At 47.9% G+C, this 12,805-nt stretch overlaps 1 protein-coding gene across 6 annotated transcripts in view; it reads left to right on the forward strand.

The window, feature by feature from the left end:
* Nucleotides 1–12,805, forward strand: part of SDK1 (sidekick cell adhesion molecule 1) — a 588,002-nt gene that overhangs the window by 533,359 nt on the left and 41,838 nt on the right. For all 6 annotated transcript variants that reach the window (XM_077918733.1, XM_028706986.2, XM_077918736.1 and 3 more), the window contains 3 exons: nucleotides 6,557–6,672; nucleotides 9,956–10,142; nucleotides 11,651–11,788. In XM_077918733.1, coding sequence (XP_077774859.1) covers nucleotides 6,557–6,672; nucleotides 9,956–10,142; nucleotides 11,651–11,788 — 441 coding nt within the window. The remainder of the gene's footprint in view (nucleotides 1–6,556; nucleotides 6,673–9,955; nucleotides 10,143–11,650; nucleotides 11,789–12,805) is intronic.

The following is a 12,805-nucleotide window of genomic DNA, read 5'->3' on the forward strand; positions in this document are numbered from 1 at the left end:
TAGGCTTGTCTAACTAAGAATGATTTTAGCAAATGTTGTGTCATTATTCCTGTTGTTATTATTAATAATAATGATAATCAGTTTTAATTAAGCACTAGTCTAATGGCTATTCTCCATTTTGCCTCTTGCTTTTTAATTGTCCTATCTTGCAACTGAGTTGCCAGTGGCAGACCTGCAGTAAGAAACAAAAAGAAAAAACCACCCCAAACTGCCATCAACTTTATTTATGTTTTGGATTATTAATGCAGCTCATAAAATTCCTCCAGTTAGTTTTGATTGAATTGTTTCTTCTCCTCCTTTTTTTTCTTTTTTCTTTGGGGTGTGCGATTCTGTCGCTTAATGGAGCGGTAAATAAGAATTTCTGATAATGAGCCCAAGCATCTGTCACAACAACCTGGCTGTGGTTATTAACATTTCCATTAACGGCAGGGTGGGCAGCGATAATACGGAAGCGGCGCAGTTAGAACAAAATAAATAGTTGGTGTCAGGCTGAGTGGGTGTTAATTACTATTTTATTTCGTAACCCCAGAGAGAAGGAGGGAGCGGAAATATATAAATATATAACGACCACGCAGCTGGCGAAGGTCACTGTCCGTGAAGAAAAAGGCCTCAGGAGGAGCAACTAAGGAGGGTTCTCTCGCCTTCCTTGGGTGGCAAACAGTTTATGGCTTCCATTTGCAGCCCGTTAAATGGGTGGGGAGGGAGGAGGCAGCAACTCTCAAGCACCGTGGGCAGAGGTTATGACAAGACCATCTGCAGGCAGCTTGCTGCTTTCTGGTCTCACTTCGACACCCCTGTAAAAGTTCGTTCCTAGCAAAAGCGCAAAACAGGCTTAAGTGGGTTCGGAGCAAGCCGCTCGGGCGCCTGGGGTGGCACGCCCAGGGGCAGGGCAAGCCATTCATAGGGGCAGGGCGAGGGAGGGGTGAGACGCCCATAGGGGCAGGGTGCACTGCGGGGCCTCTGGAGTCTGCCTGCCTCCTCCCACTCAGCTGCCCTCCAGCGGGCAGACCGTTTGGGCAGCACGGAGCCTGTGTGCGCCCAAGCCACCGCCTCTCTTCCAGAAGAGACATGTGGCTCGGATGTGCTGCAGGCCCTGCGGTAAGTGCTGCCCAGCATTTTGTGACCCCCCTCAGTGGTGACACCCGGGGTGGCCTGCACCTGTTGGGATGCATCCGGGGAGACGGGGGCAATTGGCAGGCCCCCAGCTGGCTCCAGCCCTCCGGCCAGCAGCCAGACAAACTCCAGTTCTTGGAACAGCATCAAAAACTGTGATTCAAGCCTCAGAGACCTTTAGGGACTGAGCACGCAAGCCAGCAGAGATAAGAACTCTTCACAACAGAAGTAGCGGACAGAGGCATATGTAAGCATATTTGTTGTTGTTGTTGTTTAGTCATTTAGTCGTGTCCGGTTCTACGTGACCCCATATCCAGAGCATGCCAGGCACTCCTGTCTTCCACTGCCTCCTGCAGTTTGGTCAAACTCATGCTGGTAGCCTTGTTGAACACTGTCCAACCATCTCGTCCTCTGTTGTCCCCTTCTCCTTGGGCCCTCCATCTTTCCCAACATCAGGGTCTTTTCCAGGGAGTCTTCTCTTCTCATGAGGTGGCCAAAGTATTGGAGCCTCAGCTTCAGGACCTGTCCTTCCAGTGAGCACTCAGGGCTGATTTCCTTCAGAATGGAGAGGTTTGATCTTCTTGCAGTCCATGGGACTCTCAAGAGTCTCCTCCAACACCATAATTCAAAAGCATCAATTCTTCAGCAATCAGCCTTCTTTATGGTCCAGCTCTCACTTCCATACATCACTACTGGGAAAAGCATTTATTCAGCAGCAGGACAAAGGGAAAACATGTCTGCTTCCCTTTGTGCCCAAGCAAACAGCAGCATAGGCAAAAGCTATACACAACAGAAGTTCCCAGCAGACTGTCCTGGAAGGAAACAGACATGTGACATACAACAACTCCACATGCCTGTTCTAAAGGTGGAATGGAACTATATCCTAACAGCACCCACCACCCACCCCTTCCTCCACCCCTCCCCATGCCCTGGTTCTGCATAAAGATGTGCTAGCAGGCCATCTCTCGTGCAAGGAGCAAATGCGCCCAAGGAGCAGCTGGTCTTACGGATGCCACACAAGTATCCCAAAGCAGCAGGTTTGATATCTAACTCAGGATGAGAATACTGTTTCAGACCAGGGCTGGCTCTGCTGTAATGGAATTCTCCCCCTGGAAATCACATCCCTGTGCAGAGAAAGCTAGCATGTCAACGGAAAAGCCTAGGCTAGGAGTTTTCTCCCTAGCTTTCTAAGTGTGGGGGTTTCCTTTCATTTGGTATGGAAGAACACTTAGCCTCATGCCTCTTAAGTGCTTATATATATATATATATATATATATATATATATATATATGCTTTCGTAGATTTTCACGGGTACAGGAATGCAGGTTTTGGTGTCCTCGGGTGTCTTCCCGTGTAAAAGTTGGGGTGTCTAGGCGACGTTTCGACGAGGTCTCACTCGTCATCTTCAGGCTGGTGCTTTCGGCTTCTTGTTACTGGAACAGAGCAGGATCTCAGTGTTTGAGTTCCTATAAATACTGTTGAGGAGGTGTGGTGTATAGCCTCCAATGTTCTGGGCCGAGAGGAAGTTCCCAGGCTAGTGTGCCTTTTCTTCTTTTGTTCCTTAATTGCTTGAGGGATATCTTGAGTGATTTCTTGAGTGATATCCTGAGTACCACTTAGGTGGGTCATTAGGTGTGGATTAGTTGCTAAAGCCTTTGTGTCTTGACCTCTTGAACTTTGTGAAGAGTTTTTCTGCGAAGATGGCTGTACTGCACTTAGTTGTGCTCTGGCTTGGCTTCGTGTATAGGGGCGAGCTGTGGTTTTGTGGTCTGTGCCAGCCAGATCTGTGTAGGGATTGCAGGGGGGTGCAGCATCCGGAGGTGCCACCATGGTTTGGCTACTGGATGGTGTCTGTAATTTATCTGTGGAGAGGGTCTGGGTTTGGGTCTGGTGTGGTTGATTGGTGCTTTAGACAAGTCAGAACACAAACCCAAACTTTGGCTCAGATATGTTGACGACACCTTTGTAATTTGGCCACACGGGAAGGAAAAACTGGACAGCTTCCTCACACATCTCAACAGCCTACACCCCAAAATACAATTCACTATGGAAATAGAAGCCAACAACCAACTTCCCTTCCTTGACGTCCTAATCTACAAAAAACCTGATGGCTCCCTAGGACACACTATCTACCGGAAAAAAACACACACCAACCGCTACTTACTTGCTCAATCACACCACCACCCTGCACAAATAAACTCCGTAGCCAAGACTCTCATCTCCAGAACCAAACGCCTGGCTGACAAAGACCACTTGACAACTGAGTTACAGAATCTCTCAAATGTGTTAATTGCCAATGGATACCAGCAAAACAGGGTTACGAAGCTAATCCAAAAAGAAACACCCCCCAAAAACCAAGACACAGAAGAAAACAATGGCATGGCCCTCCTTCCTTATATCAAGGGCACTACAGATAAAATTAGCAAAATCCTCCATAAACACAATATCAAAACAGCCTTTTGCGCCAACCAAAAGATAGCCAATATCCTCAGAAACCCCAAGGATAAAATCCAGTTGGAAAACCAAGGGGTCTATGAAATACCCTGCAAAGTCTGCCCAGCCACGTACATTGGACAAACAAACAGACGAATAAATGCACGTATCGCAGAACACAAGAATGCCGTCAAAAAAGAAGAAAAAACTTCCTCTCTTTTCCAACACATGAAAGAAACAGGACACGAAATTAATTTTGCAGATTCCAAATTGCTCTCTAACATGGAACATCACCACAAGAGAATAATCATGGAAGCCATCGAGATAGAGAAACACCCTCACAACATGAACAAGCGTGACGACACATCCCGCTTGCCAGACATCTGGAAATTAGCCCTCCCCACAAAAACTGACACCAGATCCAGAGGCACACAGAACGCCATCACCAATCAACCACACCAGACCCAAACCCAGACCCTCTCCACAGATAAATTACAGACACCATCCAGTAGCCAAACCATGGTGGCACCTCCGGATGCTGCACCCCCCTGCAATCCCTACACAGATCTGGCTGGCACAGACCACAAAACCACAGCTCGCCCCTATACACGAAGCCAAGCCAGAGCACAACTAAGTGCAGTACAGCCATCTTCTCAGAAAAACTCTTCACAAAGTTCAAGAGGTCAAGACACAAAGGCTTTAGCAACTAATCCACACCTAATGACCCACCTAAGTGGTACTCAGGATATCACTCAAGAAATCACTCAAGATATCCCTCAAGCAATTAAGGAACAAAAGAAGAAAAGGCACACTAGCCTGGGAACTTCCTCTCAGCCCAGAACATTGGAGGCTATACACCACACCTCCTCAACAGTATTTATAGGAACTCAAACACTGAGATCCTGCTCTGTTCCAGTAACAAGAAGCCGAAAGCACCAGCCTGAAGATGACGAGTGAGACCTCGTCGAAACGTCGCCTAGACACCCCAACTTTTACACGGGAAGACACCCGAGGACACCAAAACCTGCATATATATATATATATATATATATATTTGCTTTCGTAGATTTTCACGGGTACAGGAATGCAGGTTTTGGTGTCCTCGGGTGTCTTCCCGTGTAAAAGTTGGGGTGTCTAGGCGACGTTTCGACGAGGTCTCACTCGTCATCTTCAGGCTGGTGCTTTCGGCTTCTTGTTACTGGAACAGAGCAGGATCTCAGTGTTTGAGTTCCTATAAATACTGTTGAGGAGGTGTGGTGTATAGCCTCCAATGTTCTGGGCAGAGAGGAAGTTCCCAGGCTAGTGTGCCTTTTCTTCTTTTGTTCCTTAATTGCTTGAGTAGCCAAACCATGGTGGCACCTCCGGATGCTGCACCCCCCTGCAATCCCTACACAGATCTGGCTGGCACAGGCCACAAAACCACAGCTCGCCCCTATACACGAAGCCAAGCCAGAGCACAACTAAATGCAGTACAGCCATCTTCTCAGAAAAACTCTTCACAAAGTTCAAGAGGTCAAGACACAAAGGCTTTAGCAACTAATCCACACCTAATGACCCACCTAAGTGGTACTCAGGATATCACTCAAGAAATCACTCAAGATATCCCTCAAGCAATCAAGGAACAAAAGAAGAAAAGGCACACTAGCCTGGGAACTTCCTCTCTGCCCAGAACATTGGAGGCTATACACCACACCTCCTCAACAGTATTTATAGGAACTCAAACACTGAGATCCTGCTCTGTTCCAGTAACAAGAAGCCGAAAGCACCAGCCTGAAGATGACGAGTGAGACCTCGTCGAAACGTCGCCTAGACACCCCAACTTTTACACGGGAAGACACCCGAGGACACCAAAACCTGCATATATATATATATATATATACATACATACTTTAGGCTTATTGATAAAAAACAGAAAAGCTATTTTAAAATATTCAGAACATGCTTAGAACAACAGTAGCTATACAGTCATAAAGCACGTGTAATGTCTGGATAGGTTTGCAAAAACAATAATGTTTTAAGCAGATCCCGAAAACAGTTCAGTGAAGGCGCCTGCCTGATGTCAATAGGCAGGGAATTCCAAAGTGTAAGTGCTGCCACATTAAAGGATTTATTTCTTGCAAGTTCAGCGCAAATATTATGTGGCACTTGTAACTATGCCAGTTCAGCATATCAACACAGTCGAGTGGGCACCTGTGGGGTAAGGTGATGGTGTAGGTAAACTGGTCCCAAAATGTTAATAGTAACACCTTGAACTTGGACCAGTAGCGAAGTGGCAACCAGTGCAGATCTCTGAGCAGAGGTGTTATGTGCTGGCATGGCCTCACTCCTGTCAGCAATTGTGTTGCAGCATTCTGCACTGGCTGCAGCTTCAAGTTCAAGGGAAGCCCCACTTGGAGCGCATTGCAGTAATCCGGTCTTGAAGGGTTGGGTGAACTATTGCCTGAAATTGACAAAACACACATAATAAAAACAGAACAGCCAGGCAGAATCCAACCCCCTACTTGTTATCCCTCCCTGTTGAATGCAAGCCCCCAGCAGAATTGTTCGAGGAGACCTCTGTGCGAATTGAATTCCTCGATCCATGATGCAAACAGCGCTCTCTCTGCATCCTTTAATTCATTCCGAATGCATTGCCTCCTGCTTTTAAAAGCATTCTGTGTGCACTTTTGGTGCAGAATGTGTTTGCTGCTTTCAACACTGTTTGTTTAAAGGAGTGGGCAAGGTTTCCAAACACTTTGTAAGAGGCAAGAGCAGCCTCTGGGGAACACAACTTGTGTGCTTGTATTATTTTTATTATTATTTGAATTTATATAGCGCCCTACACCCGGAGGTCTCAGAGCAGTTCACAGAATAAACTCACAATCTATAAAATCAAAATAAGAACAATAACCCAATAACACGCCCCCACCGCAGCCTGAATCCCCCCTCCCAGCTCAAGATGCCAGCTCTGACATTCACTTCTCATTCTCCTTCTCTGCCCTCTCTGTTCCCCTCTTCTCTCTTCCTCCAGCACCAGCGATGCCGCCCCAGAACATCCAGATAAGTGCGCTCTCCGCAAGCCAGCTAGAAGTTGCCTGGGACCCTCCACCAGTCGACAGCCAGAATGGGAATATCCAAGGCTACAAGGCAAGTGCTCTCTCTGTGTGTCCACTACTGCAAAACTTCTTCCTATTATCATTAATAATTCCAACTTCCATAAGACTTGGGCACGGAGATGGGGGCCGGCTATTCCTCTCTGCTGCAGCCAGGTCACTTCACATGTGGCATGACCCAGATGCAAAAAGAGAGGCACCTGCAACAGGCAGCTTGCAGTGACTTAAAATCACAAACAAGATCAGAAAGAAAGTGCATGAGCAACATGCAGATCCCCAATAACTGGTATCTGAGCAATGATGGATTTAGACTCTCTCCAACAATTAGCTCCAATAAGTGGAATTTTTCCTCAACCCTCCCAATCCCTTTTTCCTTTTGTGCCTTTTCAGTGGTAAGTCTTTGCACAGGACTTGGAGATTACCATTGCAGTGTGGCAGATCTGATCTGGATAATGGCAGAGCAGAGACTGGGGCCAGTTCCTCCTTGTCCAGGAAGGGAGCAGCTGGTATGCCAACCCCAGCTGGGGGTGGGATGGGCACATTGGCTTAGCTAGCTGCTCGGGTGCCCAGGGCAGTGCAAATGCCCTGGGCACCCGGGAGCGGGGCTGTCGGAATCAGAGGGTTGAAAGGCCAGCTGGCTCGGCCCCAGCTGGAGCGTCTCCCTTCAGCCTTGCCGCTATGGAGATCCCTCGACCTCTGCTCCGACGTGATCAGTGACTCAAGCTTGCAGACTTGTGCACACTTTACTCAGCAGTGTAAGCTGCACAACAGAAGAGGCTTGAGGCTGTAAACACATACTAAACTACGCATTTATTATACATAAATCAGGACAAAGAAAACATGGCATCTCTCCTTGCTGTCTTCTCGGAGAGAGACTAAAAACAAAAGCGTTACAGAGCGGAAGTTCTGCTCACGCCATCAATCTGTGCTGGAATGTAAACAGACATGTGACACACAACAATCCCATGTCTGCAGCAAAGGGTGGAATGGAATCCCAACAGGGGCAAGCCAGGGCAGAGCATGCTGCACAGAACCTCCACAGAGTCCGCCAGCCCCATGTTGCCGTTTCGGGCAGCGCGGAGCCTGCTGGTGCCCGAGCCACCGCGTCACTCCCCAGGAGAGACATGTGACTCAGGTGCACTGCAGGCCAGGCCCTATGGTCACCCCCCTCTGTGATAACACCTGGAGCAGCCCACACCCACCGCACCCCCCTTCCTACGCCACCGGGTGGGCACACTCATGGCCGCCACCTGTATATCCATTAGTGGCGCTAGATCTAGGATCATACTCAATATTTCTTCTTTATTTATATTTAATACTATTTATTGCATTTGCATCCCGTGTTTCTTTCCTGGGAGCTCAAGGTGGTGTACGTGTTTCTCACCCTACTTATTTAATCCCCACAACATCCCTGTGAGGTAGGTTAGGCTGAGAGAGACCATCACTGGCTTCTAGGGTCACACAGCGAGCTTCACGGCCGTACGGTGATTCGAACCCAGGTCTCCTAGGTCCTTAATTCATTATTTCTTTCCCAACTTTTCCCCCCACACTGAGCTTAAGTTGGCATAAATAGGTCTCTACCCTCAATTTATCCTCACAACACCCCTGTGAGGTCGACTATACCAAGAGGCAGTGACGGGCCCCCAAGGTCATCCAGTGATCGTCATAGGCAAGTGGGGATTCGAACCCAGGCCTCTCCCAGGTCCTAGTCCGATGCTCTAGCCACTCGGCCGTGGCTCTGTTGCAGTTCTGTCGCTTTGAGAGGCCACAAGCAGCCTGCTGCTTGCAAGCCCTGCGACTTGGCTGGCGCTCGTTGCCTGGCTCATCCCTCCCCCCACCTGTGTGTCAGAGCAGCAAATGGAGCGAAGCTGAGCCAATGGAAATGATCTGGCATCGCCTCTTGGCAGGAGCAAGCTACCTGCTATAACAATTTGTGTGTTTTCCGCTTTTGTTTGTGCACAGGCTGTTCTAATCGCTTGGCTCGTAGCACCAAGGCAGAGTCTTGGCTGGGCTCTCGGGTCAGGCTCCCAGTTTGTGCAGGAGAGGATCAATTAACTGTTACACCCATTTGCGGCTGTCCCACAGCCAAGGTGGGGTTCCTGCTGGGGTGTCGTTAGGGGGAGAAGAGAGTGTCTGCAGTTTTTCCACCAGGTGTGGCGTGGTCGTGAGAGCAGCCCTAGGGGTCCATCTAAGAGAGCACCCTATCTCTCACCATGGCAACCAGGTGCATCCTGAGAAGCACCCAAGCAGGGTGGCTGGGCAGTAGCTCCACCCTGAGTTGCCCCCTCCCCCACACTGATATGCAGAACCCTTGTGGCTAGTAATTCTTCTTCTTTGACAATCACTCGTAGCCGAGTAAGATTGTCTTCCATAAACACGGTTTTAACACTGAGTCCATAAGTGACTGTGGAGGCCAATTCTGGATCCACAAGTCCTTCCACAGTGGGGACATTGGTTTCTGGGCAGGAGTTGATCACAGTGAGGGTTTGCCAAGTATGCCTTCCTCTTAGCACATTTCTCTCTTGCGTCCTGAGTTTGAGTGTCTTCAAAGCCCATGACACCTTTGGTAAAGGCTATTATCCTTGTGGCTAGTAATAACCATGGCTGGACCTCTTCTCCTCCACCAATTAGCCTAATCTTATCTTAAAGCTACATCTCGGATGTTGAATGTTGGAAGATTCAGGACGGCAATTCACACAGTGCATAGCTGAGCTGTGCAACTCACTCCCACAATAAGTGATGATAGCCACCAGCTTGGATGGCTTTAAAGGAGCACTGGACAAATTCCCAGAAGAGAGGACTATGAATGGTGACTAGCAATGGTGATTCCATGGTTGGAGGCAGCAAAGCTTCTGAATACCAGTTGCTGGAAACCACAGGTGGGAGAGCGCATGTGGTTGGCCACTGTGAGAACAGGAGACTGGACTAGATGGAGCATTGGACAGATCCTTCAGGACTTTTCTGGTGTTCTTACGTTAACTTGCAGCAAGAATTCCATAAATCAGTTACGCCTTTTGCCTGGCCTGAATCTCTTGCTGCTCAGTTTCAATAGATGACCCCAATCATTATGGGATGAGAGAGGGAGGAAGACACTTCTCTCCTGCTTTCTACCTTTCCATTTCCTTCAAACTATGTCAAATTTTATTTGCTCCTTACCGGAAGTCCAATGGACACAGCAAAGAGAGAGAAAGAGGTTCAAAAATCATTAATTTATAACATGTCGTGGGGGGTGAGTTAGAGGCAGCAGAGAAACAGATGGCAACTTTAGAGAGGCAGGGTAAAAATCCACATTAAGTAACCCTTTCTCTTCCAATTAGGTTTACTACTGGCAGGAGGAGAGTCAGAATGACACGGAAAAAGTGAAGGTCCTTTTCCACCCGGAGACAAGCATTCGGCTGAAGAACCTCACCAGTTACTCTAAGTACTTGATCTGTATCTCTGCCTTCAACGCAGCAGGCGATGGGCCAAAGAGCAGCCCTGGGCAAGGCAGGACCCACCAGGCGGGTAAGGATGCCACTGCCATGTACAAAGCATGGCGAAGCCGGAACCTCTATTGCATGACCTCCAACTCTGTTTGTTCCCCTCTGTGTTTTAAATAGAAGGCTGCCAAAGCCACACATCCTTGGAATGTCATAACGATCAGACACAAGGATGAAGCCTGCCTCAATAACCCAGGACCTTTTCCAGAATGTCTGGCTCCTGCCCTGTCCTCAAAGCCGAATGCTCTCCGACATTACGAAGATGAGCATTTGGGGGCATTTACCCGACTACTTCCCTGCACACATGGGCAACGGGACATCAGAGGCTTCCTCAAGCTTCCTTTGGCAAGCCGCTGCCCACCAGTGGCTGGGACCGATGGGAATTCTCGGTCAATACTTATGAAAGACACAAGATTGGCAAAGGCTGCCTTAGAGCTATACACACATCATTCCAGACACCCATTCTACATGCAGTGGGGGGTTGAGATCACATTGATCTGACATCCACTCTTAGGATGAGTGGCCTTCATAATTTTTGCAAAAATTGAGGCTACACATGTCAAACATGTAGCAAACTGTGCCAGAGCAATACTGATCAAACCCACCCACAGCCCACAACAACAAACGTTTATACTGCTACAGCTCTGCCTGCATTGTTGTTGTTGTTTAGTCGTTTAGTCATGTCCGACTCTTTGTGACCCCATGGACCAGACCACGCCAGGCACTCCTGTCTTCCACTGCCTCCCGCAGTTTGGCCAAACTCATGTTCATAGCTTCGAGAACACTGTCCAACCATCTCGTCCTCTGTCGTCCCCTTCTCCTTGTGCCCTCCATCTTTCCCAACGTAAGGGTCTTTTACAAGGACTCTTCTCTTCTCCTGAGGTGGCCAAAGTATTGAAGCCTCAGCTTCTGCCTGCATAAGGCTCCTTATTTATTTATTTTCCTTCTAAGACAGCAGAGAGGAAACCTGTGGCTCTCCAGATGTCATGAACTACAACTCCCATCATTCCTGACTATGGGCTTTGTTGGTCTAGGGCAGATGGGAGCTGTGGTCCAAGGACTTCGGGAGAGCTGTTGGTTCCCTCCCCCCCCCCCCTGTTCTGAGGGCTCAAATTACAGAAAGGGAGCAAGGTTTTTAGACTTTTAGATGTCAAGCACTGAACAGTCGCAAGGCAGTTTCACTTGGCAAGTGAGATTAATGGATTTTTTTTTAAAAAAAAGAAGAGGTGGTGCTTTGGGATCTTCTAACTAAAATTACTGCTGCAAAAGGCATTGAAGCAGACTAGACTACAAAGAGGATTCTGCCGTAGGCCACGTTCCCATCTGACATGCCACAGACACGGCCGTGTATGCTGGTTTAGTTCATGTCCATCTTTTATCTACCCCCCCCAAACCATCTTTGATCCAAACTGAGAAAAAGAACGACCAGTAATGTGTGCGCAGCCGTAGATTATGAGCAATGTCATGGGCTGGAAGGGGAGCTGCGATCTTCCTGCCGCTAAGTGTTTCTGCTGATGTTCATTCCTCTTTCAGCTCCAAGCGCCCCCAGCTTCCTGGCTTTCTCAGAAATCACTTGCTCCACCGTCAACGTGTCTTGGGGGGAACCAGCTGCAGCCAATGGCCTTCTGCAGGGTTACCGGGTGATCTATGAGCCTTTGGCCCCAGTGCAAGGTAAGAGGGCCCAGGAGAGACCAGTGTGCCCAAACGGGGAAGAGAGACGCACATTGCAGTTGTGTGTCTCGTCTCCCAATATACAGTATATGTCCACCCACCCCTTTGTACATCTCCATTAACTGTGGTTTGCCATGACCTCATGGATGGAGAAACATGCATTCAGCTTTAATTTTTCATTGTATCTCTCTGTGTATTTCTCTCTCCTCCCATTTCCAGAGACCCCCAAAGAAGTGGGGGCCCACCCTGAGTTCTTTTCCGTTGAGATTTTTTCTGCTCAGGTGACTTTCACTTGCAGTCCCTGTTTATGGATTCTTGAATGTTTATGGGATGTTGCTTTTAACCTGAGTCACAGATGACAACAAAGAACCCTGCAGCTGTTTTTCACAGCTTGCTCTAAAACAGCTTGAAATGTGCATTATTTGGGGGGGGGGGGCGAGGTCTTCTTCATCTCTAATTTCTCTGATCAGTTAAATAACACCCCCTCCGGAGACACTGGGTGATGTCCAGTGTGATTTTCCTCTGTTGGGGCATTTGAACAATAATATGTCTCTGAATTAAAATATTAATTAGAAAGAAAATTTGAACTAGACTTGTTTCTTTTCTTTCTTTCTTTAGATTTAGCCAATAAAAGCTGAGATAAATATCTTTAATATAACTTAGTAATAAACTAAAGAGATGGATGATAGCACGGCAGATGTAATGCGCTCTGAAAAGTTTGATCCAACCAGCTTCTGTCAGATTTTAAATGAACTCTTGTGTTGTCCAAGGAGTTTGACACTTTTCGGGAAACTTTGAATATAACACAGCAGTCAAGAAGGCAAATGTAATATGGGGGGCGGAAGCATTTTTCAAGAGATTGAAAATATTTCTTTTTAAATAAACTACTATTATGCTACTCTTCAAATCACCTTTGAAACTCCAGGCCATCTCCGCAGCCCTTCCCCACTGCAGGGAGGTGGGACCGATTCAGATGGTGCGCCCCCACCACTTAAAGGATCCAAATGGTTTCCAAAT

This window comes from Podarcis muralis, chromosome 14, assembly GCF_964188315.1.
Source record: "Podarcis muralis chromosome 14, rPodMur119.hap1.1, whole genome shotgun sequence".
Taxonomy (NCBI): domain Eukaryota; kingdom Metazoa; phylum Chordata; class Lepidosauria; order Squamata; family Lacertidae; genus Podarcis; species Podarcis muralis.